The sequence below is a fragment of the Austrofundulus limnaeus genome, unplaced genomic scaffold (genome assembly GCF_001266775.1).
Source record: "Austrofundulus limnaeus strain Quisiro unplaced genomic scaffold, Austrofundulus_limnaeus-1.0 Scaffold62, whole genome shotgun sequence".
NCBI lineage: Eukaryota > Metazoa > Chordata > Actinopteri > Cyprinodontiformes > Rivulidae > Austrofundulus > Austrofundulus limnaeus.
This window is the reverse complement of record NW_013952464.1, coordinates 1,686,410-1,708,603: the sequence shown is the minus strand read 5'-3', so window position 1 is coordinate 1,708,603 and position 22,194 is coordinate 1,686,410. Positions and strand designations below refer to the sequence as shown.

Below are 22,194 nucleotides of genomic sequence, written 5' to 3'. Positions count from 1 at the left end.
GTGTGTGTGTGTGTGTGTGTGTGTGTGTGTGTGTGTGTGTGTGGAGAGAGAGAGAGAGAGGGAGGGAGAGAGCAGCAGCAGTCAGCTCCTCTCCCCACCCGAGGCTGAGGGAGGCTGAAGGTCAACAGACGATCATGCTAAGCTTGCTAACAGCTCCACCCTCTGACTGCTGCAGGAGCGTGTCTTAGAGAGAGGCTTTTATACCAGAACACAGCCGCTGTGACGAAACCATGGAGAAGACACGTCACCGTGGAGAGCCATTAACCAATAAGCAAATTAGCCTGCAGTACCACTGCTCTACCCATATGAGCAGCAAAAACATGTTTTTAGACCAAATATTACAGATTTGAACAAATACACACAAAAACATCAAAATTAGCACAGAAACAGTACTATATAACATTTTCGACGCATTGTAGACAGTTTATCAGCTAAAAAAAGTTAATTTTGGGGTAAGTTACTTTTTAATTTTGAGAGATCGGAGATCGTCAGATACTTGGATATGATCAGTGGAAAAGACAGACTTCTCATCTCCACACAGATCTTAAAATCAGCCACTGTCCCCTTTTGCTCTGCTGTGAGCACTCCCTAATGTCCAGTTAAAACAAGCTTGTATTGTTTCAAGGGTATTGTTCAGTGTTTATCAATAAAAAAGGATTGGAACATTGACGGTGTATTGTGACCTTATAGCACCTGACAGTCAGATTTAAAATATCTGTATCGGCCAAAAACAAAATCGGCAGATCGGACATTTTAAAGATTGTTGATTGATCATAAATCTGCAATCGGTGCACCCCTAAAACAAAGGCATTTCAATCCACTATTATACTCTCTTGACTTGACAGGGCAAAAGACAGCAGACATATTTAAAATGACACCATAAAATAAAACAATAGGGATGGTAACTTTGACATTTGAATCGATTCGGTACCAATATCTGGTACATGGGAATCGGTAACGGTTCTTAATGGCACCAGTTTTCGGTACTTTGTGTGTGTTTTTTTTAATAATAAACTTTATTTTTTTACTCAACATATTTCTCAATATATAAAATTTAACAAATATCAAGACAACATCCAACTCTATATTGTAATATCTGTTGTGTAATTAATTTCTTTAAGGTGAAAACTCTTGAAAACAACAAGACTGTTTTGTCTTATTGCATAAATTAAAATCCAGCTTCACGTGTTTCTATTGATGTCATTTCCCTGCTAGAAAAATTGTGTGATGGAGGTCCATGGAAGGCAAATAAGTTTAAATCAAATAAGCAAAAGAGGATTGAGTTAAAATAAATAAAAGGTGTTCAAGCTAAATTTTGAGCATCCAAAACGTAACCAACGCTTCAAGTTAACTGCTTGTGCTTCGGATTGTCGGGAAGCACCTCTGTTGTTTTCCTCTGCTGGTCTCTGTTTAATTGTGGATGAAATAAAGAAAGTGGCGGTACTTTATTTACTTTGAGCAAGTGAACGTCGTGTTCACAAGATTATTAATCCACCAGATAATTCAGAGGTGGTCTGTTTGGTGAGTTTTACTCCAGGAGCTGCGAGGCTTTCAGCTACGTTCACACCGAACTCTGTTTACTGAACCAGGCGGCTGCTGACGTCATTACGCTCTTGTGCGATGCTGCGTTCAGGACAAGCATGGAAAATCTCCCACTCTTACGCCAATATGGTCACAATGATGCGTTTAGGTACCGAAACATGGTACYGTTTGATGCTACATAATAGGTTCTTGGTAGTACCGACAAAATTTGGTCGGTACTTMAAAAAGTATCGAATTTGGTACCTGTCCCTATAAAACAATCCAGAATACTTTATGTCAACATTCCTTCTTTCATACAACAGAAGCAATAATGTGTGGTGAGCCTCGACTTTATGTTGTAGAAACTCTATATCCTGCTGAAAAAACCCCAATCTTACACATCTTCACATGGAAAAATGGAGCTGAACCTGACTTCATGTTGGATGTATAGCTCCTGCTGGGATGCTTGCACCAAAAACTTCAGACAGGACTGATCCTCACAGAAATACGCAACCAAAAAAAAAAATAATAATAAAAAAGGCGAGAGAACAACCACTTTGGAGCCGCAATTTTTCTCTAACACCCTCTCGTGTCTCCGTGTTAGACGGCGTCAGTTTGTTTGACACATGCTCATAAACACAAACAAGAATTTCCCCATAAAGCCTATCTGGTTATTTCTCCATGACGCCTTCTCTCTGGCTGTCTTGTTGCAATTTTAGCTCGCTGTTCTCATCAACCACTCTAAAGAAAAACCAGAGAAGAAAAAAAACCCTCTTCATCTAAAAGAAGTGAGCCGGAAAAAAAAAATAAAAGATCGGCGGACAAATGGCTCCACTTTCGATCAGTGTGCCAGGTTGACAGGGAAAATCGCCTCCCTCACACATACGCACACCGGATCAATTAATCAGCATTTACGAAAGGATGCCGGGGTGATCCGTCAGCGTGAAGATGAGCGCTCTCAGCTGCTCGACACAACATGCAACATGCACAAAGTCTTCTTTAAAACCAATTTGAAGACTGAGACACACCCTCGCGTTACAGAAGTTCTGCTTCGCTCTCCCCGTTCCTCTCGCTTTCACACAAACAAACACGCAGACAACTAAATTACTCTTGTGCGCTCTGAAAGCACGGGCACGCCAAAGGCAAAAACTGCAAYGGTTGGGAAAACTCCCAAATAACTCCAAAGAGGCATTTCCATCAACAGTGCGGGGGTGTTGCACTAACTTTGAAAATGAGGGAAGGAGCTGCCACTGTTACACAACACACACACACACACAAATGCACACACAAACACCAACTCTTCAGATAATTAGACTTCTCTCAGCGAGCTAATCCAATCCTAATAATAATTGATAAATGTAGAGTTAAACCTTGAAAAGGAAAAGTCAAGTTTACTGTTTGTTTTAGTAAGTTCTTGGCAGAATTGTGTAAAAGTTAGCAGGACTTGTCTGACAGGTTCTGTCAAACAGTTATGGGCTGCCATGGAAGATTATAAATATATAATAAACTGATTATTGATGTTTTAGCTGGTGAAATATGTATTACTGCAGACCCAGCTCTCAGTGTTTTTCTCCACTGGTACTAAGCAGAAAATGTGCTGACAACCATCTAATACAGGAAATGCAACAAAAAGCAAACAACATATATCAAAGACGTGCACTGCTCGAGGGGATTGCACATCGCCCGACATTTTTCATGCCACAGTTTCTCCTCTTATGAGATATGATGACGTTGTAGCTGTTATGGTCCTCCTTTGAATGTAACCATATGTCTAATCATTTGCACCATCACACACAATGTGTTGTAAATGACTCTAAGCTACGTCCACATAAGTTTTAATGCAATATTTGTAAAATTGACTGATTTGTGGTCATTTTTGAGTCTTTTTAGGATCAGATGGTTGGGGTTATTGTATTAAATTAGCTTGACTTCAAAARTTATTCAGTTGTAGACGTTAAACTAAAGGATTGGCAACTGGTGACTTCAGTCCATCCTAAAAAAAATGTCCCTTTCTTTTATTCAAGTTGTTCTATACTCTTGTAGTGATTACTTTCTGTGAGTTTCAATAAAATGTGTCAMCTGGTTTATAAGATACTTTGGTTACAGACGAAGGGTAAAACAAGGGTAAAACCATAAAAATCTGCAGTTGTCTTTTGTCAGTGGGCCATAAAAATCCATCCCTGTGTCACAAAATGAAAACCTACACCTTTAAATATCTCAAAATGTCAGTTCATCAACCATTTATAACAAGAAAACCTGGATTTAAAGCAAATAAAACAACAATCAATAGAAGAATGAGCKTGTAAAGTTGAGTGTTAGCTGCTGCCGTAGGGCTCACCGTCTCCAGGAATGATGCGCAGCGTGACGGTGTTCCCTGCCTCCTTGATGAGGTTGACGATGTCAGAGTGGGATTTGTTGGTGATGGAGCATCCGTTCACAGCCAGGATGCGGTCGCCGACCTTCAGCTTCCCGCAGCGGTCCGCCGGGCTCCCTTCGATGATGCGCCCTATTTTGTGAGGCATGGCCACACATGCATTTCCAGCTTTGGTCACCATTGACATGTTGTGATTCAGTGTTTCAGGGTGTGTGTAGAGGATTGTGTTTGGAGAGATGGAAGCAGAAGAAGAGAAAAAGAAGCAGAGAGAAAAGATCAGCAGAGTTTAGAGTTAATTCCCCAGCAGCCAATAGCCAGCAAAGCTATAGAAAAAAAAAGACAAGAGGATCAAGATATATCAGGATTAAATGCAAGTGTCGGTGAAGAAGGCCAAATGCAAATTGTCTCTGCTAAGAAATCGTAGAAAGTACCACACTGCAGTTCTGAAAATCCAGTTTTTCCTGATTAATCAGGGTAAAATCTGAACCCCGGCTTATTTCCTATCTTGCATCCTCTTCCTTTATTAAARCTTCTCCGGTATAGTCTTAACAGTGTGATTAATATATTTCCATCTCAGCAGGTACAAGCTAATGGGGTAACAAGTCTGCAATGCTACATCCCAGATACTTGTACCTGCAGGATGTTTGAGCCGACAAACATACATCAGAGCTGACATCTCACAACCACCCTGAGGTGTTCTCTTCCTCTCTGTCTGCAGACTGATGCGTGCAATCAATCTCTCCTCACTCGTCTTCCCTTTTTTTAATTATTACTCACATAACCATCCGTACTACTTTTACTCCAGCACTAATTTCTCTCTACCGCCTCTCTACCCCATGCCTGTCTGATTAACTGAATCGAGCCAGCTTTAGGCTGTAAAAAATTGAGTGAAAGGGAAGAAATGTGAATTTTACATGTCAAATCAAAGCAAATAAAGCTCATCTGCGAGCCTGTGCCAGCCACTGTGGCTCGTGAAGGGGAAATTTGCCGCTTTGTGAACCAAACTGAGGAGCTGAGCGGTTTTAGATTTTCTTTAGTCTACTCACAGCAGCAGAGGCAAGAGCACAGAGGGCAGTGAAATGTCATTGTAATATAAGCAGAAGCAGTGAGGCCAAAGAGTGCAATGCATAGAAAAGAGACCACTGGCTTGTAAAAAAACCATCAGCTTCCACCAAATTCGCATATTTACGCACGTGGCAACAAAAAGAGCGCCAACAATGTGGCTGAATAAGCCAGATGATTAAAAGCAGTTATTCAAAATGATCTTCAAAGTGATTAAATCTTTCCGATTTCCTGTTTGGAGAACTGCATCCTTGTTACGATGTTATTAGGCTTTTGGTAGCAACCTGCTCAGCTGAAGCCGTTTAAACTGAGCTGAATAATACAAAGTGTCTTACGTAAGACCCACTTCACTTGTGATCAATTATGAAAGCTTTGTGAGAGTGAAGCTGCAGCTGCAGGGGAGGAAAGAGTTTCAATGTCTTGGTTTGACAGGCTGAAGTAAAAATGAGAGAAAAACTAAAAAAATATATATATATWAAAAAAATAAAGATGCACATCTTTGAAGGTTGTTGATACTGATCAGTCGCGACTGTAAATAGCCACAATGTGTGCAGGCTGTCAGGCTGTTTAGTGCTCAGTGGGTTTTATAGATGATACAAAGGAATTCCACAAAGACAACAAAAAAGATAAAAAGAACCCAAAAGGTAAGAAAACCCTTTCATGTGTGTTTCAGGTTTTGCTGAGTAGAAGGTGTACTTTATGCATGTGACTTTTAACATCAATGTGTCTACGGAGGTGTTCGATTTTCTTTGATTTATTTTGACAATCCAAGCAGAAGGGGAAGCATCACTTACCGAAGGTGGTGCCCGCTTCGGGACGCGACACAGACGAGACGATGACGAAGCCGAACCCTTCGCTCTCGCCCCGTCGGATCTCGACGTCGTAGGGCTGCACCGCGGAGGGGACGCCGCTGGAGTTGGGGACTGGGGGCTGCGAGGAGGCCGTGGCGGCAGCCGTGGCGGCGACCACAGAGTTCCCGCTGACCGCCGCCCCGGCGCCCCCTCCACCGCTGCCGATGCCAGAGGTGGAGCCGCTGCCGGAGCTGACGGTGTTGAGGGAATTCTGACTGCCCTGCAGGGTGCGCCTCCCCATATCCTCTGTCAGGCTGGGCGCCTGAGTGCTGCTGTGGTGTGAGGACGCTGGTGATGGAGGCACATCCCCCTCTGCTTTTACTGGACACAGGGAGAGGAGGAGAGATAAGACTTGATGGAAGACGAGGGAAAACAGATGCAAGAGGCAAAGTAGRTAAATTAAGACAAGCTGATAAAAACTGTGCTCGTCACTGCTGAAGAGCTTCAGAATGAAGAAATATAACAGCCAAACCAACTAAGACCCTTTTTTCTCCTAACAGACAGTTTATCTCGTTCTAATAAATTGAAGTCCTTTAGAGCGCTTTGGACAGCAGGCCTCTTCAACAATCCCTTTTCTGATCTATTTCAAACAAAAGACGAGCTGAAGACGTGGTCCGCCTGCTGAAGCTGGAGGCTTCATTCCACATTTCATTTCCTGTTCAGCTGCTCAATGACGGCGSCTCATACTTTCTACGCTCTGAGGCAGACAGGGTACAGCAGTGCACTAATGTCTGGCTGCCGTCATCGGGCCAAAAGGTTGACCGCCCTCTCCGTCATGTTTATGGGCTTTTCTTTATCGCCTGCTGAGGAACAGMGCGGAGTGGAGCCCAGACGAGCGGCGTGACAGCAGCGATGCAGGGGTGTAGGCGCTGACTGCTTCTACATCCAGACTGAAATGGAGGAAGGAGAGGGGCCAACTCTTCAGGCAGGGCCTCTGGGCTGCTGGTAGTAGTGTGGTTTAAACAAATGTGACCCTCAGTAACGCATTTCATCACATGACTACTTCGCTGCAGCAAATCTTGATGAAGTTGAGTTAAAAGAAGCATCTGGTTTGAGAACTGACAGAAGATCCCACCGAGCAGCTTCCTCCTCTTGTTGAACGTGTCTCTTACCTGCGTAGTTGGTTTTGCGTTGCACGGTGAGATTCACGTGGCCCTGTTTGGCAGCCTGCTGCATCAGTTGCACCACCAGCTGATGGGACTTGCCCACCACCGCTGTGCCGTCCACACATATGAGCTCGTCGCCGGACCGCAGGCGGCCGTCCTCGTCTGCAGCGCCGTACTTCACGATGTGGCCAATGTAGATCTGAAACACAGGCAAAGAGAAACAACTTTCGCAAATGGGTCTCAACAAACGTGTCTTCAAAGTTAATACAAAAAAAATTAAAGGTTTTAAAAAACCGTCTCAGTTTTGTCAGCAGCCACAAGCACGTGAAATCTTCATGTTAGACATTAATGTAAACGTCACTCTAAGGGTGTATTCACACCAGGAAAGTCCTTTGGTTTGGACCAAAAGCGGATTTTATCTTTTCGTTTGTTTTTGTTTGCTAGTAGACTATAATTTATAAACAAATTCACGAGGGTGACAATCATTGCTCCCATTGGACAGAAATGACGGGGGCGGGGCAGAGCACAGACCCGGAAACAATGTTGCTGCTGTCAATACAATTGGCAAAACCATTTCAAATTTCAAGAGTGTGGTTTCATGATGATGTACTTCTAATTTTGGAATGGTGTTGGCTAATGTGTGATGCAACGCGCAGGAGATGAGATGCTCTGCACACCCTGGCTAAYTGTAGCATAGTGGTAGCATTAGCAACACTGAAGAGCTAATTGTTACTGTGACGCTTAGAAATGGTGGCTCGTGAAGTCCAAAATGTTTCCTGTAGTTGGTTCGCAGTGGTGGGCACAGTTCCCCTAAAGCACTAAAGCACTAGTAGGGGAACTAATTTCCTGATTAGTGCTTTTGGGCTTTTGCTAAATTTAAAATTTATTAGTGCGAAGAAATTTATAGTTATTTATAGATTAGTACTGATGTTAGAAAACTGCACCAGAGTGTAGGGTTTCATTATTTTACAATACTTGTATAATGTTTGATCTATTATGTGTTAATTAAAATAGAGTGGCTACATGTCCGAATTCATATACAACACATAAGTGAACCGTTTTTTAAAACCATTAGGGTGAGGTCTTTGTCTGAATGCCTGTGATTCAGCCGTGGGTCAGCAGGGGGCGAACTCAGGCATTGAAGATTCTGTACATATATATTGATTCATTTCCTGGTTATAGGCAGTGTGGTTTGGCTTGTCAACCGGTGACTAATAAACCTCACTCTGATCCAGAATTCTGGTGTTGTATGGTTGTTCCTTCCTCAAAATCATCTTATTTAACACTGGTGTTTTAATATTGACCTCAGTCGTATTAAACACAAATTTTTCCTTACAGTTTTGGTGACCCACGACGTTCAGCTGCTGGTTTCACTCGACAGCGGTGCTGTGTGAAGCGCTTCGCCTGGATAGGCCCCGGTCGTGGGAGACGCCGTATTGATGCACGTCCCAGGCGCCGTTCACGTTAACAGGTGAGCACAATATTTCTTTTGCTTTCCATTTTGTTAAATTGACGGGACGGTGCGGCGATCGGTGTTTCTGCATCGTGGCCTGTGTGTCGAGGCGTTGAAACGGACCAGCTAAGGGTTAGCTTCTGTGTTAGCTCTTGTGATTAGCACTTGCTAAATTTATAGGCTAAATTTAGAAGCACCAAACTGAGGTCTATAAATGTTATTGATCAATATTTTTGTTAACAGCTGAGGGTGAAAGCTGTCACTCATTTTTTTCATAAATTTGTCACTTATCCACCAGGTGACAATATATGAACTCAAATACAGCTGTGGAATGTCAATGATAAGAATTAAAAGAGCAACATGACAACATGTGACTCATGTTGTCTGTTGAACAATGTTCATGGGTTGACTGGGTTATTTTAGTGCTTTAGAATTAGCGTTTGCTAAAACTTTCAGTGTGTTAGTGCTTTAGAATTAGGGGACCTAAATACTTGAGTTAGTGTTTTAGGGCTAGTGGAACTAATTTTTAGATTAGTGCTGCCCACSACTGTTGGTTCTGTTCGAGGCCGGCCTGTATTCACACCAGAAGTGAGCCGCACCAGAGTTCGTATGGAAGCGGACCGAGACCACCTGAAAAACGGGTCTCAGTCCGGTTGTTTGATCCACACCAGGGTTTGCATGAGTATATTCACACCTGMATTAAAAGGTCCGGACCAACAGGGGAAATGAACTCTGGTCCATTTAAAGTGGATCAAATGTGTCAGGTGTGAATACAYYCTAACATTTCAACTTATTCTTTCAATCTGTAACAGGTGTACAGTAATCTAGGTTCAGTCATGTTTCAAATCATATTTTCCTTCAAGAGAAAGAAAACAAATTGTGTTAGCCACTACACCAGGAAAATAAAAGTAATTGTGACATTTTAAATAAAAAGAAGAAAAGAAAGACTTAATGTTTCTGTGAGATTGAAGTGAAACTGAACCTTTACAAAAATGTACAAAAACTATTTCCACTGATCTTTGGAATAGAACCAATTTCTTTGTTTAAGCACTAAATCATTGCAGTTGGAAGTCTGCAAATTCTAAAAGAGTGAAAAAAACTGGTCATTTTTAAAGCACATTGGAACAGCTTCAGTTGTAGGAGATAAAGAAACTTTAGGAGACTCACAGGTTCTCCCGGCTCATTGCCTCCAAGGATCCTAAAGCCAAACCCTGTATCCTTCCTCCATAGGAAAATGTCCTTCTCCTGGAAGTCTGGAACTGTGAAATCAACAAAACACCATTAACATTTCAGCACAACACCCCACACCAGAAAGTAAAATCCTCACCCCTGCACTAGCACCAGAACAAGTTAGTATTAGAATGTTAGAAAACATTTTGTTTAATCCTCTCAAATTTGCTGCACATTGTATTCAATGCATCTATCATACTCTTTTAGGTTCATTAACGCATTTTTATGTCAAAATGTAAATAACTCTCCTCTYAACTGTTCAAGCTCTGACATCAAGGCGACACACGGCACACAGAGAGAAAAAATAAACAACTGATTCATCAAAGGTGGCAGAGAATCTATTTTGGGCAAGGATCCAAATTACAAAGTCAAATAAAAACTTAGGAAAAGTCATGCATGCTTTCAAATGAAGACTGAATCCCTCCTTGGTGCCATAATTAGAAATAAAAAAAGTATAAAGCTCTCTTCTGATGCCTGAAAATAGTAAACTTTTCCTTTTATCCTTGCAACGCCTTTGTAGTGACACTTTTGCTTGGTGGAGAAGTTTAAAGAAGCAGCAGGATATTCTTTATTCTTTAAAATGATGTGTGACATGCAAAGCATCCGTTTCCTTCATGCTCTATATTGAGGGTGAACCTTCTCCTTGTCAGAGGCTGTAATACATCGGACAGAGGCAGGCTATTTATTATTGAGCATAATCTGACAAGTTCACAGTCCATTYGTACCCAGAAAACACAGAACGGAGCATCCGTGTTTGGTGGTAAATAGAAAGGTGATGTTGTATAGAAGAGGCATTTCACTGCAGTGGCTGACAGCTCATGGCTTATGGAGTGTGAGAGAAGAGGGGGCTCAGGAGGTTACTGGATGCTTGAAGAGACTTAAAAAAGGGGGGGGGGGAGGGTAATTGCACTTGTGTAGTTCTGTCTCTGTGTACACACCAATTTTGTTTGTTCCTAATTACTATCCTGTATTTGATGTACACAATAACCAAAGACAATGTTAAAAKAGTTTTGTGAGATTGGATTTTTAAACTTTTGGGAATCTTAGTTACTTTTGAATAAGGGTGTGCCAAATAAAACTAGGGGTGTCCCGATCCGATATTGATATCGGATATCGGTCCGATATCAGCCAAAAAACGAGTATCGGATTTTGATCGGCTTGCATAAAATATCTGCGATAAAAGCGCTCCGATATAAGTAGTTCAATCCAGCAGTTCACTGCCACCGCTCCAGTGTTTCTATCCAGCAGCACTTGGCTCCAGCATGCAGAGCTCACATGATCACAACAACATGCTGCRCTATCAAGTTAGCAAGAATGTCAGCTGCAGAACTTTCTATTTTCATCAGAAACAGAGTTGAAGCTAAGTGCAAAGTTGTCACACACAAGTTTTCCATGTAGGCACAGAAYCGTGAACATTTTAAACCGGAGCGACAACCACTCTCCACCCTGGCAGCAGCTATGTGGTTCGGCTCGGTCCAGTTTCAGAACCTGCTCTCCAGTTCGGTCAGTGGTTCTGTAAGCAAGGACAGCATGCTAACTAATTTGGCATCAGCCCTGGAACCGGAAGGTCACCAGTTCGATCCCCAGTCCAGCTGTTTCAGTCGTTGTGTCCTTGGGCAAGACACYTCACCCACCTTGCCTACTGATGGTGGTCAGAGGGGCCGGTGGCGCAGTATGACAGCCCACCTCTGTCAGTGTGCCCCAGGGCAGCTGTGGCTACAATGTAGCTTACTATCATCAGTGTGTGAATGTGAGTGTGAATGAATGATGCATGAAAATTGTAAAGCATCTTTGAGGGTCTCGAAAAGGGCTATTTAAGACTAACGCATTATTATTATTATTATTATTTCTTTTTTATTATTTTGCTCTTGTTTGTAGTGTGATGTTTACTCTGTTTACACACTTGTTTTAGTGAAGATAATAATAATAATAATAATAACAATAATAACAATAATACAATAATAATAATAATAATAATAATAATAACAATAATATTAATGCATTTTATTTATAAAGCGCCTTTCAGGACACAAAAGGATGCTGTACAATAGAAAAAAGTAAAAATGAAAAAAAAAAAAACCTGTAGATACATATAATGATAAAGGTAGTGTGGGAAAATTAAGTGCAATGATCCCGTTGTTTTGGACACAGTAAAACTGGAGCTGTGGACTCTTTACTTTGAACAGTTGGACAATGGACAATAATGTGGGGTTTTGTTTTGTTTTGTCCCCACCTTCATTTTTTCCCCACCATAAAGCAGCACCAGGCTGACAGATAGTAAAAAAAAGAAAGAACTGGAGTGACTTTGAATTGTTATTTTACACTTTAAAAGTACATTTTGTTTTTATTATGTTTTATTTTTCAGGGTCTTCTGATTTATTTTATTTATTTTATTAAATTGTAGAATGTTCTTCAGTTTAAAATGTAGGCCTATGTGACCCATTGGTTAAAAATAAATGGGTCAATTTTTCTCATACCTACTCCTTTTCACTGTTTGACTTGATCAAGACTTTTCTAAGATTTTACACTACAAAATAGGTTAAAGTGTGTGATTTGTTCTGATATGGTGTCAGGTCAATTTCGGTATCGTATCAGAAGTGAAAAAGTTGTATCGGGACACCACTAAATAAAACCAATTCACAAAAAGAATATAAAAAATGCAATTCTTATTTACAGGAAACCTATAAAAAATGTCCCAAAATCGTCCCGTTCTGGAACATTCACCAAAACTAGGAGGAAACGACAAAAACGGAGGAAAGAGCGTGTCAGCCAGCCCCGATCATGTGGATATGTTGCACACTGATAGACTAAAGCAGAAATCATTATTATTCCAATCGTCCGGAATCGAAAATCGATTTTGAATCTAATCGTGTGCCCAAAGATCAGAATCTAATCGAACCACGAGATAGTACAAGATTCTTACCGCTAAGCTGCGCTTAAAAACACTTGCAGCTGCGTTTTAGTCACAAACATGCATTTTTGAGCAAACTCCCTGAGAGATTTCTGCTCGCTCCAGTACCGACCACACTGCTTGCCAAAGATTGCAAAAAACCACAAAGCAGCAGCAGCAGCAGCGTGGCAGACAACATAAGAAGCCTGCTCCCAGTCTGTTCTTTCAGTCAACAGTTCAAATCCATGCAGAGTGGAGTCACTTCTTCTAATCCAGCACACGGTTTACGAGGACAAACGGGGAGACGTGCGACGGAAAGGCTAACTGTTGCAATCTGCTCCTGCACTCAGGAGAGCCAGCTGCACACCCTGCCACTGCCCATTATTACGTCCAGAAGTGATCTCTATAGTGAGGCAATTGGGCATGTGTGGACGTTTACAGAAAGAGACATGTCGAGTTAAATTAGTCTGGATGGTTGAAACGTTAAGTAAATTAAACTGGGGACATGTTAAACCCAGTGACAATCACTATAAAGTCAAATAACATAAACAAGTAGATTTTTTTTAGAAAGTGGTTTAAAACTGTGCAGGTTGGGTTATTCCTGCAAACGGAAATCATTTAATACAATTTGCTGAAAGACCTTGACTTCAGCAGAACATGACATCACGKCACACGAGAATGCGAAGAAGCGATGTTGCCGCCGACGAGGCCTGAGCCCTGCTGAGCGGATCCCGAAGGATTTTAGAATGTGAGCTCGCAGCAGCGTGAAGAGGAGGAGGATTTGCACCTACTGGCTCAGGTCATCGGACCCCTCCCAGTCCAGATGTTCCTTCTGCATACCTCAGAACGCACCCCTCAAAGTCCAAATACTTGTCTGTTTTTATTCTCGTTTCCATGTACATCCCTTTCCACTTGATTGAGCAATTTGGAAAACTCCTATTAGGATTCACCCTCCTTACCCTCTGTCATTTCTTTTTGTTTAACTCTCCACCTATCTTTTTTGAGCTTTCCATTTTAAGAGAAATGATCCAGACGTTTTCCACAGGCCTCTAAATAATGAAAATCCTTGACAAGAGGTGCTTGGGCAACTGATAAGATGTTCACATATCAGCACTCAGACACCTCCCCCCACCCCACACAAAACCTTCTCCCTTTTATTTCTAAACTTGACAGAAGATCTAAGGCTTATTCTTATTAATTGGAACTATCCACTCGCAGGGAGAAAAGAAGAAAGCGGGTGTGCAATCTACTGACATCCACTCCACTATTGCTGCTAATTACGCGCTGCGTGCCTCTTAAGGGAAGTCTAAGCAGAAGCGTGTCTGTGGCGTTAGTGTCCAATTGGACAAAAATGGCCTCATTAGCCTTTAAAGAACAGGACCAAAGGGATGAGGGAAAACTCTGCTTCAAATGTGTTCATTCAGGCACACTGAACTGTGAGTAACGCAGTGAGTTAAAACTAATCATGCAATCAGGTATGTTGCTGTTAGCAGTAATATGTAACTCTGTAGTAATTGTGTTTGTATGAGTAGAGTTAAATATGGGTAAAAAACAACACTGTTAATTCTGCAACAAAAGTGCACGACTTTGAGAGGTTGAAACATAAAATTCAGCTTTTTAGATCTAACATACCAATCTACAACACTAAAAATATATGAACAGCTTCATAACATTTACACTTTTGTGAATGTTAGTTTAGAACAATGTCTACCTAAGTTTAGCACAGATGGCAAGGGGAAACAATTACCTTGACTTTTTGAAAAAAAAATTAACAGACTAAAGTCTTACTTTGAGTTTTAAACATGCATTTTTCTTTAATTATGAGTAAACTAAAACTTTACTGCTTTGCAAAAGTCAAGTTAATGTTTTTCCTTTTCCCAAAGGCTTTTTTTTGGTCAGCAAAGCTAGGCTAATTGCGCTCTGCTGTGTTAAAACAGAAGTTTTGAGGTGTAATTCTGTGAAAATATTACAAACAATTTATTTATTACTTGCTGTTGATAGCTTCTAGAACAACCAGAAAATTAAGTTTATTCTAACCGTACTGACGAGCTAATGGCTAGTCCAAATGAGGCCGAAACTGAAGTGAGTTGTTGCCAAAGTCCATTTTGCATTATAGTTGTTCTGGCAAAAAGTATAGATACATACACATTGCTGATGGAAGCTGCCTAAGAAGTGCTACAGCTAACTGCTGCTGCCACTATTTGTAAACTGTAAAAAAATGTACATTAATAACTTTGATTGTTGATGACGTGAAAGTTTATCAAATGTTTGAGACTGGACTGTTTTTGGTCTTGGCCTTGCTTGGACTAGCTGGTCAAAACTAAACTGCTTCTCCAAACAGAGGTTGCTCAAAAAGTTTTTGGCAACAGGTAAGATATTTTTTGTTCAAAACATTCCCACAGAACACCACCTCAAAATATTCAGTCACTGGTTTCCATCTCCAACCATGAAAAGGGGTTTTATCATTTGCTTGACATGACTTGGTCTTTTTATTTGAAGACAAAAACCAGTTACTTACATGCAGGACTTGTTTCCCAAAACTTGCCCCTTAAGCAAAAGTCAATATAAAACTAAGGGTTTCCAYCCAGCACCCCATGCAGCCTTCATCCAACCGCCACCAAAAAGTATATACTTACGCCTACTTTCATACATGCTCCTGGACTGGGCCCAAATCTTAAAGGGGTCCGGTTTTCTGTGGATGGTCCCGTCTCCTTGAGAGTCCTGGGATKGGAGGCCGGGTAAGGGCTGCGAAGGGGGCGGGGGAGCGCCGGTCTCACTGAGCGGGGGTCCCAGGGAGGAGTGACTGGGCGACTCCGTGTGAGCGCTCCGGTGGCTGGAAACGCTATGCTGGGAACTGTTCTGACTGTCCTTTCTTGACAATTGCTGTTGGAGAAGTAGATCGGTATCATTTGACTCTTTAAAAACAGGCTTCGAGAGAACGTGGAAGATTAACTCGGAGTTGACAGACAGGTAGATAAAAAAAGAAACATTTAAAAGGTTATTGCATCCTCAGCAGCACATCAGAGAGAAGGATTGGGGATTGTGGCTGGCAAGAGGAGAAACAAGGAGGATGAAGATATGAATACAAAAGAGTTTTCTGTTACAGTTCAATAACGGAGCACCAGCACCTTCTCTTTGGGGTAAAATAAAGCAGTTTCTGTCTTGCTCCCTTAATCAAGGCAAAGAATAATCAAGCTGTTTTATTCATTGAAATCCTTTTCACTTACAAAAATAGATAAGAAATAAGAAAACCTCAATGGCTGCTTATGATTAAGTCATTTGACTATGGAATAAAAACACAGGGGTTCGATTTACAAAAGGGAGCATTGCCTATTCCTTTTGTTTAGCACAGGAGTGTTTTAACACACACACACAAATAATAATAATAAAAAATCTCCAATGCCGGCTGCATATGGAAAGAAAACTCTCTAAAGCACTTGTGGGGGGTTTGAAACAAAAGGGAGGATTTTACTGGTGCAGGTCCTCATAAATTGCACCCAGACCCCTCAATTACATGGGCACTTAAACACGAGCTGAAGGATTTGAGGTGTTTGAGGAGCACATGCAGTTCTGAGCTCAAGTGCCAGTACACTTCAAGTTAAACCCCCCCGCTCATCATTCTTGTCAAAGCGCTTCCCCCCCACCCTTCCTTGACAGTTTCATCTTCATTGTTAGTCTGCGGAATTTGCACTGCTGTGACGATTTCAAACGGAGAGCAACAAAATGAGTTACAGGCAGAGCACGAGAAGGAGGAGAGGCAGATATTTTAAGAGAGACAGAGAGAGGGAGGGGGAAAAAATGACAGCTAAGACTCTTCATATCACGTGACCACATATTACTTTGGATTTAGTGGACAAAAATATACCAGGAAGGGGTGGAGGCTAGTGGCTCGTCAGCTGGAGAGTCAAAGTGCTCGGCCTTCAAAGTGCAGCAACGTCTTCAATAAATTCAGACTCATTACTCGGTGAATCGGCCTCCTACACCTCTGCAATTCATGTTTATATTCATCATACTTGTTAGACATAAGAAACCTGATGCTCTTGGATAYACTAAATGTGAGCTGCGACTTGCACTTTGTATCACGAGTGTAACCTCTACAGCTTTAGTGGTGCTCTTAATAATAATAATAAAAGCACTGTAGAGGTATTTCATTAATCAGGCAAGCAGCTTTCGTTTGGTGTTTTAGATTTCAAGATCAATCGTTCCCCTTGAGCAGAATTTTTTAAAAACTTTTATTCCATCAAATAAAATAGTGCCTTCATATTAGCTTTTTTTCTAGGTTTTGCTTTTCTTTTTTCTCTCTTGATGCACACAAGGTCTAAATCCTGCTCGTCTTTTAAATAAAAGCAAATCTCTGCTTCCTGATGGACATACTTGGGTTTGACCTTCTACAAACACTATTCCCAGACTGGTATGAAACATTAGTTTCTCCTGTTTTGATAAGTTCTTAGAAGACAAAAGACAGAAAAGGGAGGAGGGGAGAGGAGTTAGGACAATGGAAGCGAATCATCGCCTTAGACACAACTTATCCCAGGCAAGAGTCAAGGTAGCTGCGTCACAGTGTAAGTTTAACCTCATGCAGCTACATTACGCCGTCAGTTTACCCATAACATCTACTGCGTTGTAAAAGAACACCACCACCATTACATAGTCAGCCCCAACACCACATGACCTCATTCCCAACAACTTTTATCCCCTCTAAATAATGTCACGTACCAGCCTAGTGTAATCTCTGTACGGAGGAGCCAGCTCATAAWTGTCCTGCAAAACAAAAAATGTAACAAAGCACACGTTCAGTCAGACACAGTGGAAGCGGTCCCTCGGTTCAGACGCTGCAGAACGAGGCCGTCTCTCTGCTGCGATCACACATTCAGCTCGCACACCGCAAACTTAGCACCCGGCGTGATGCGATCATCAGCATCTTAGCAACCCAACTCACGCGGCGCATCAAAGCCCCTCGTCCCATCCCCCCCGCCAGAGAGGAGGGGGTGGGAGGCTCGTGTACAAGCTACAGGGATCCACCCCCGCACAGCGCAGCACCCCCATGTCTACAAACAGGTCAACAACATCAGCACAAGTTATCCCACATGGAGGTTTGGGGTTTGGGGTGGGGAGGAGCAGTGGAGGCTGGGATAACGAGGATGGAGACGAGAGGCAGGGAAAGTGAGCACAGTATTCCGTTGCACACATGTAGATTTCAACGCGGTGGGCGAATGAGAGAAAAAAAAAAAAGGGAAACTAAAAGCTTACCAGTTTTGGGCTCTTCTTTGCAGGTGCCACTCCTGTGAAGCCAGACAGAGAAGAAGAAAAAGACAAAGGAAGAAGGTTACCAATAGAGTTCGTGGTCCATGTTCAGAWAAAAGGTCAGTGCAAAWAAATAAATTAATTAATTAAATTAAGGTGACGAGTAAATATTCCCAACGTAGACTCCCAAACAATGTCACAACACTGTTAATCTAGCTCTCAAAGCCCCTCCACTCCTCTCTTTCCCTGCTTGGAATCCTTTGCTTGCCCATCCACGGCTGGCGTTCGAGGAGGAGGAGGAGGGGAGAAGGGGAGGGGGGGCAGGCAGCGCGATCTATCTGCATCACCGCCGCGGCCAGCGTTTGGCTTGACTGGCGCAGCAAAAGAGTGGGGCCAGCCCCAGGGGCTTACCCAGCGCTCGCTTAAAACCTCGGCTGCCCGTCAACACGCGAGAGAGAGAGAGAGTGTCGGAGGGGAGAAAGTGTGAGCTAACAGGGAAGAAAAGACCGCCGGACAGCAATTAAAACCAGAGAATAAAGAGAGCGGAGTAAAGAGGAGAGAAAAAGCGAGCTTTGTTCGGGAGTTCCTGGCCGTAGGCATTACCCATGGAGAAGGAGTCCAAGATACTGAACATTAAATTATAGGCAACCGTCAGTTCCCCTCTTACTGAGACCATCTTCCTGTGTCCGCTGAGCGCTGCGCTCCGCTGTCGAAGGCTCCAGCATCTATAGGCAGTTGACGCGTCCTCCAGGTCTCTCCCTTTCCTGCTGCCTTTTCTTTTTTTTCTGCCTTCCGTTCTCCCTCTCTCTCACCTCACTGCTCACTGTCCTCCCTCCCGTTTCTTCCCTCAGCATCATCAGCTTCCCCCTCTCTCTCCCTCTCTCTCTCTCTCTACACTCCATCTCACTCCCACCCTCACATGCTGGTAAACATCTATTCAGCTGCACACACGCGCACACACACACACATGGGCAAGCATCAGATGGTCTCATGCAGTGGTCCCGACACAAATCAAAGTGTGCTTGAGGTTTGACAGACGCGTTTCTGCGCGAGTGAGCAGTGAACAGGAAAAAATAAATAAATCATGGCAGAAATATCATTATCGCAGACAAGCACACGCAGGAAATAAGACTGACAGACGACGGAAACGCCAGCACGGGCGTAAATCCACACGAGTGAAATCGCTCCACGAGCGCACCACCGACCTCTCCCCCTTCCCCTGATCCCTCCGTATCTCCACTCTGCGTGAAATTAATAGTCGCATAAACTTATGGAAATAAGAAATGGAAACAAACAAACAAACAAAACAAAAATAAATAAATAAAAATAACAGGACTTGTGCTTTTTCTTTGCCACGTTTCTAYTTAAAATTCAGCAACGAGCGGACACCTCCAACAAACAACAGATGTGTCTAGTGCACATAAAACGGCACGAGACGAAGCCATCTCTTTGAGGAAAACGGGCCATCAATGTGGCGATCCTTCGAGGAAGCTGATTTGATAAGATCTTTTGCACACGTCTGCTTTATCTTTCAGACATCTGGCTTCATTCTCAACCGACGGCCCCGACCGTGTTACGTCTACAACTTTCCCCTTGCTATCCAGCAGCTCCCTTCCTCCTATCCGTCTTTGTCTTTCTCACCAGCTCTCCGGCATGGATCAAAAATTACTCTTTTGGGAACACAAGCAATGCCTTAAACAAGACGCATGATCATGCYGTCACTCTAAAGGCACTCTCTCTGGGCAGATGGTGCTGTCAGTCAAGATGTCATGGTAGTATTTGATTATGCTCCATCTATGAATGACAGCAGATCTGCTGCTGCCTCTTAGAAACTCTCCCAGCTTTTCAATCACGCTCACTAATGCAGAAAAAAAAAACTGGCACACCCAGGGAAGTAAACACTGATTAAGAGATGGATCAATTTGGGAATTTATGACGCAAAACAGATGTTCGAATCACTATAGATTAGACTCTAAAATCAGCCACAGAGGCTAGTAATAATCTAATTTTATACTGCAAGGTGCAAAAAGCTATAAAGATATCATTTTTGCAAACTAAATGATTGATTCTTTTTAAACGATACAAATGTAAACGTTAAATTTGCAGGCAGAGACCAGTCTCCTGGATTTGGTGCGTCTGTAGGCGAAGCAGCAGAATGTGTTTGAAGCCCTCACATCAAAAGGTATTGTGGATGTTTGGACCAACCTCCACAGCCAATTACATACAAGAGGAAGGAACGAGTGGTTTTTAGACACGTGGGCGAACTGGYCCGCTCTTTGACAACCCGAGTGAGAGCGGTCAGCCAGATCCTTAACGGGAGGTGGGGGGAAAAGAAAAAAATAAAAAGAAAGCCAGATCAGGAGCTCCACGGGGCTGTCCAATTATTCTGTTTAACTCAGAGCAACGACTGGCAAWATTCAGGTAAGATGTCATCTTTATGATATAAGATGTGTTAACAGAATATCATTTATGCACATAAAGTCAAAGTAATGAATTACATGAATAATTCTGAAGGGATTTATTGGGGTGTGTTTACTACCAACTCTTAAAAAAGCACTACACATTTTATAGTTTTACTCAGGTGAAACATGATAAAGTTTTTAAACCATTGTGTAATTAAACTGGTGATTTTATGTACAGACTGGTCTGAGTGGCTGTCCAAGATGGTTACACAGAGCAGAAGGTACAAGATACATGCCTGAAAACACTTTCAACACTTAAATGAACCGTTGTTTTAAAGGCATCCATGATTAGTTCTAATATTAGACCTTATTTGATAAACATATATTTTAACTGTAAAATAAAGACTGTAAAAATACTGTAGGATGTTTAGTTTTGTAAATTTTAAAAAATATATTTTAACACGGACAGAGCCATTTTATTTACACACAAAGCATTCTGGGTAAATGACGTGGTGTGAGCGAGCTATATCCACCCTGAAGGTTAATCTTGGACAATATCTGATGATCGACTCTTTTAAATGAAAYCAGAGAGCGTTGACAGAGAGGAGAAGGTAGAAATGACTCAGCCTGKAACTGAAAATATGGATGGAGGACAACAGAGCTGCTTCATGGAAGAAGAACCCCAGCTTAGCCTGTTAGCCTTTGCGCTAGCCCTGACGTTATATTGCCTTATATTTATTAGCTCAGCGCTAGCTCAACAAACAAGGTCCTCCGTCCATATTTTCAGTTACAGGCTGAGTCATTTCTACCTTCTCCTCTCTGTCAACGCTCTCTGATTTCATTTAAAAGAGTCGATCATCAGATATTGTCCAAGATTAACCTTCAGAGTGGATATAGCTCGCTAGCAGCCTCGCACTGAGGACCTATCCATGTCATCATTTACCCAGAATGCTTTGTGTGTAAATAAAATGACCCCGTCCGTGAAACATATTTTTAAACTTTTGCTTTAAAAATGATAAAAACTGAACATCCTACAGTATTTTTACAGTCTTTATTTTACAGTTAAAATATATATTTATTAAATAAAGTCTAATGTTACAACTAATCATGGATCCCTTTAACACTGGAACAGGAAACTTGTACGAGAACCTGACTCCAGCTGTAGTGTGGCCCTTTTTGATGACGCAAAATAGGTGGAGTCAGGACCTGAAGGAGGTTATAAAAGTGTCCTGGTTTCCTGAATCGAGGCTGAATGCCAGGAGAGCAAATAAAACGCAATTCAGACCAGCGCTCTGGGGTATCGTATGAACTCTTTTCATATTCAAACTGAAAGAAAAAAATGTTTGTGTTCGTTTACCTTATTGTGTTTTTGTACCAGAYAGAAAAAACACCAAGAATGTTTGAAAACCAACGGTTCAATTAAGTGTTGAAGGTGTGTTCAAGCATGTATCTTATCTATTAGTACCTCCTGCTCTGTGTAACCATAATTTATAGCTACCCAGACCAGTCTGTACACAAAATCATCAATTTAATCACAAAACTAGTCACACAACAGTTCATAAAAATATATCATTATTCACCTAAGAAAAGACTATAAAAGGTGTGGTGCTTTTAAAAGTCAGCAGTAAACAATCCCAATAAATTTCTTCAAAACATTCAAATATTGGTGTATTTCCTATCTGGTTACAAACACGTAGTATGGTAAACGAACACGCCTAATTTCCTGTATTCTTTCAATTCTGTAAACTGTTAACAGGGAGAAAACGGGACATAAAAGCATTGTCTACATTAGTAACAGCATATCCTGACTAAATACAGTATCTTAATTCAAACTTCTTATACAGTGTATGTAGTGTATGACAGCAATACAGTCTAACGAGCAACAACAAACCTTCTGTTAATAAAATGCACATGAGGAACTGTTGCACCAACCTGGCAGCACAGCAGTCTCTAAACGGAAGACATTACTAAGCAGATTATGCTGTCTGTCCTCCGTGTGTGTGTGTGTGTGTGTGTGTGTGTGTGTGTGTGTGTGTGTGTGTGTGTGTGTGTGTGTGTGTG

The 22,194-nt window shown here is 41.9% G+C and overlaps 1 protein-coding gene across 3 annotated transcripts in view; it reads right to left on the bottom strand.

Annotated features, from left to right (window-relative positions):
* The window catches only part of magi1b (membrane associated guanylate kinase, WW and PDZ domain containing 1b), a 156,645-nt gene that overhangs the window by 11,543 nt on the left and 122,908 nt on the right, over positions 1–22,194 (bottom strand). For 2 of the 3 annotated variants that reach the window (XM_014009859.1, XM_014009860.1), the window contains exons 13-19: positions 17,738–17,769; positions 17,204–17,248; positions 15,124–15,370; positions 9,535–9,626; positions 6,921–7,113; positions 5,752–6,129; positions 3,860–4,063 (exon numbers count right to left, since the gene is read on the bottom strand). In XM_014009859.1, coding sequence (XP_013865313.1) covers positions 3,860–4,063; positions 5,752–6,129; positions 6,921–7,113; positions 9,535–9,626; positions 15,124–15,370; positions 17,204–17,248; positions 17,738–17,769 — 1,191 coding nt within the window. The remainder of the gene's footprint in view (positions 1–3,859; positions 4,064–5,751; positions 6,130–6,920; positions 7,114–9,534; positions 9,627–15,123; positions 15,371–17,203; positions 17,249–17,737; positions 17,770–22,194) is intronic. The other variant, XM_014009861.1, reaches the window with a different exon arrangement.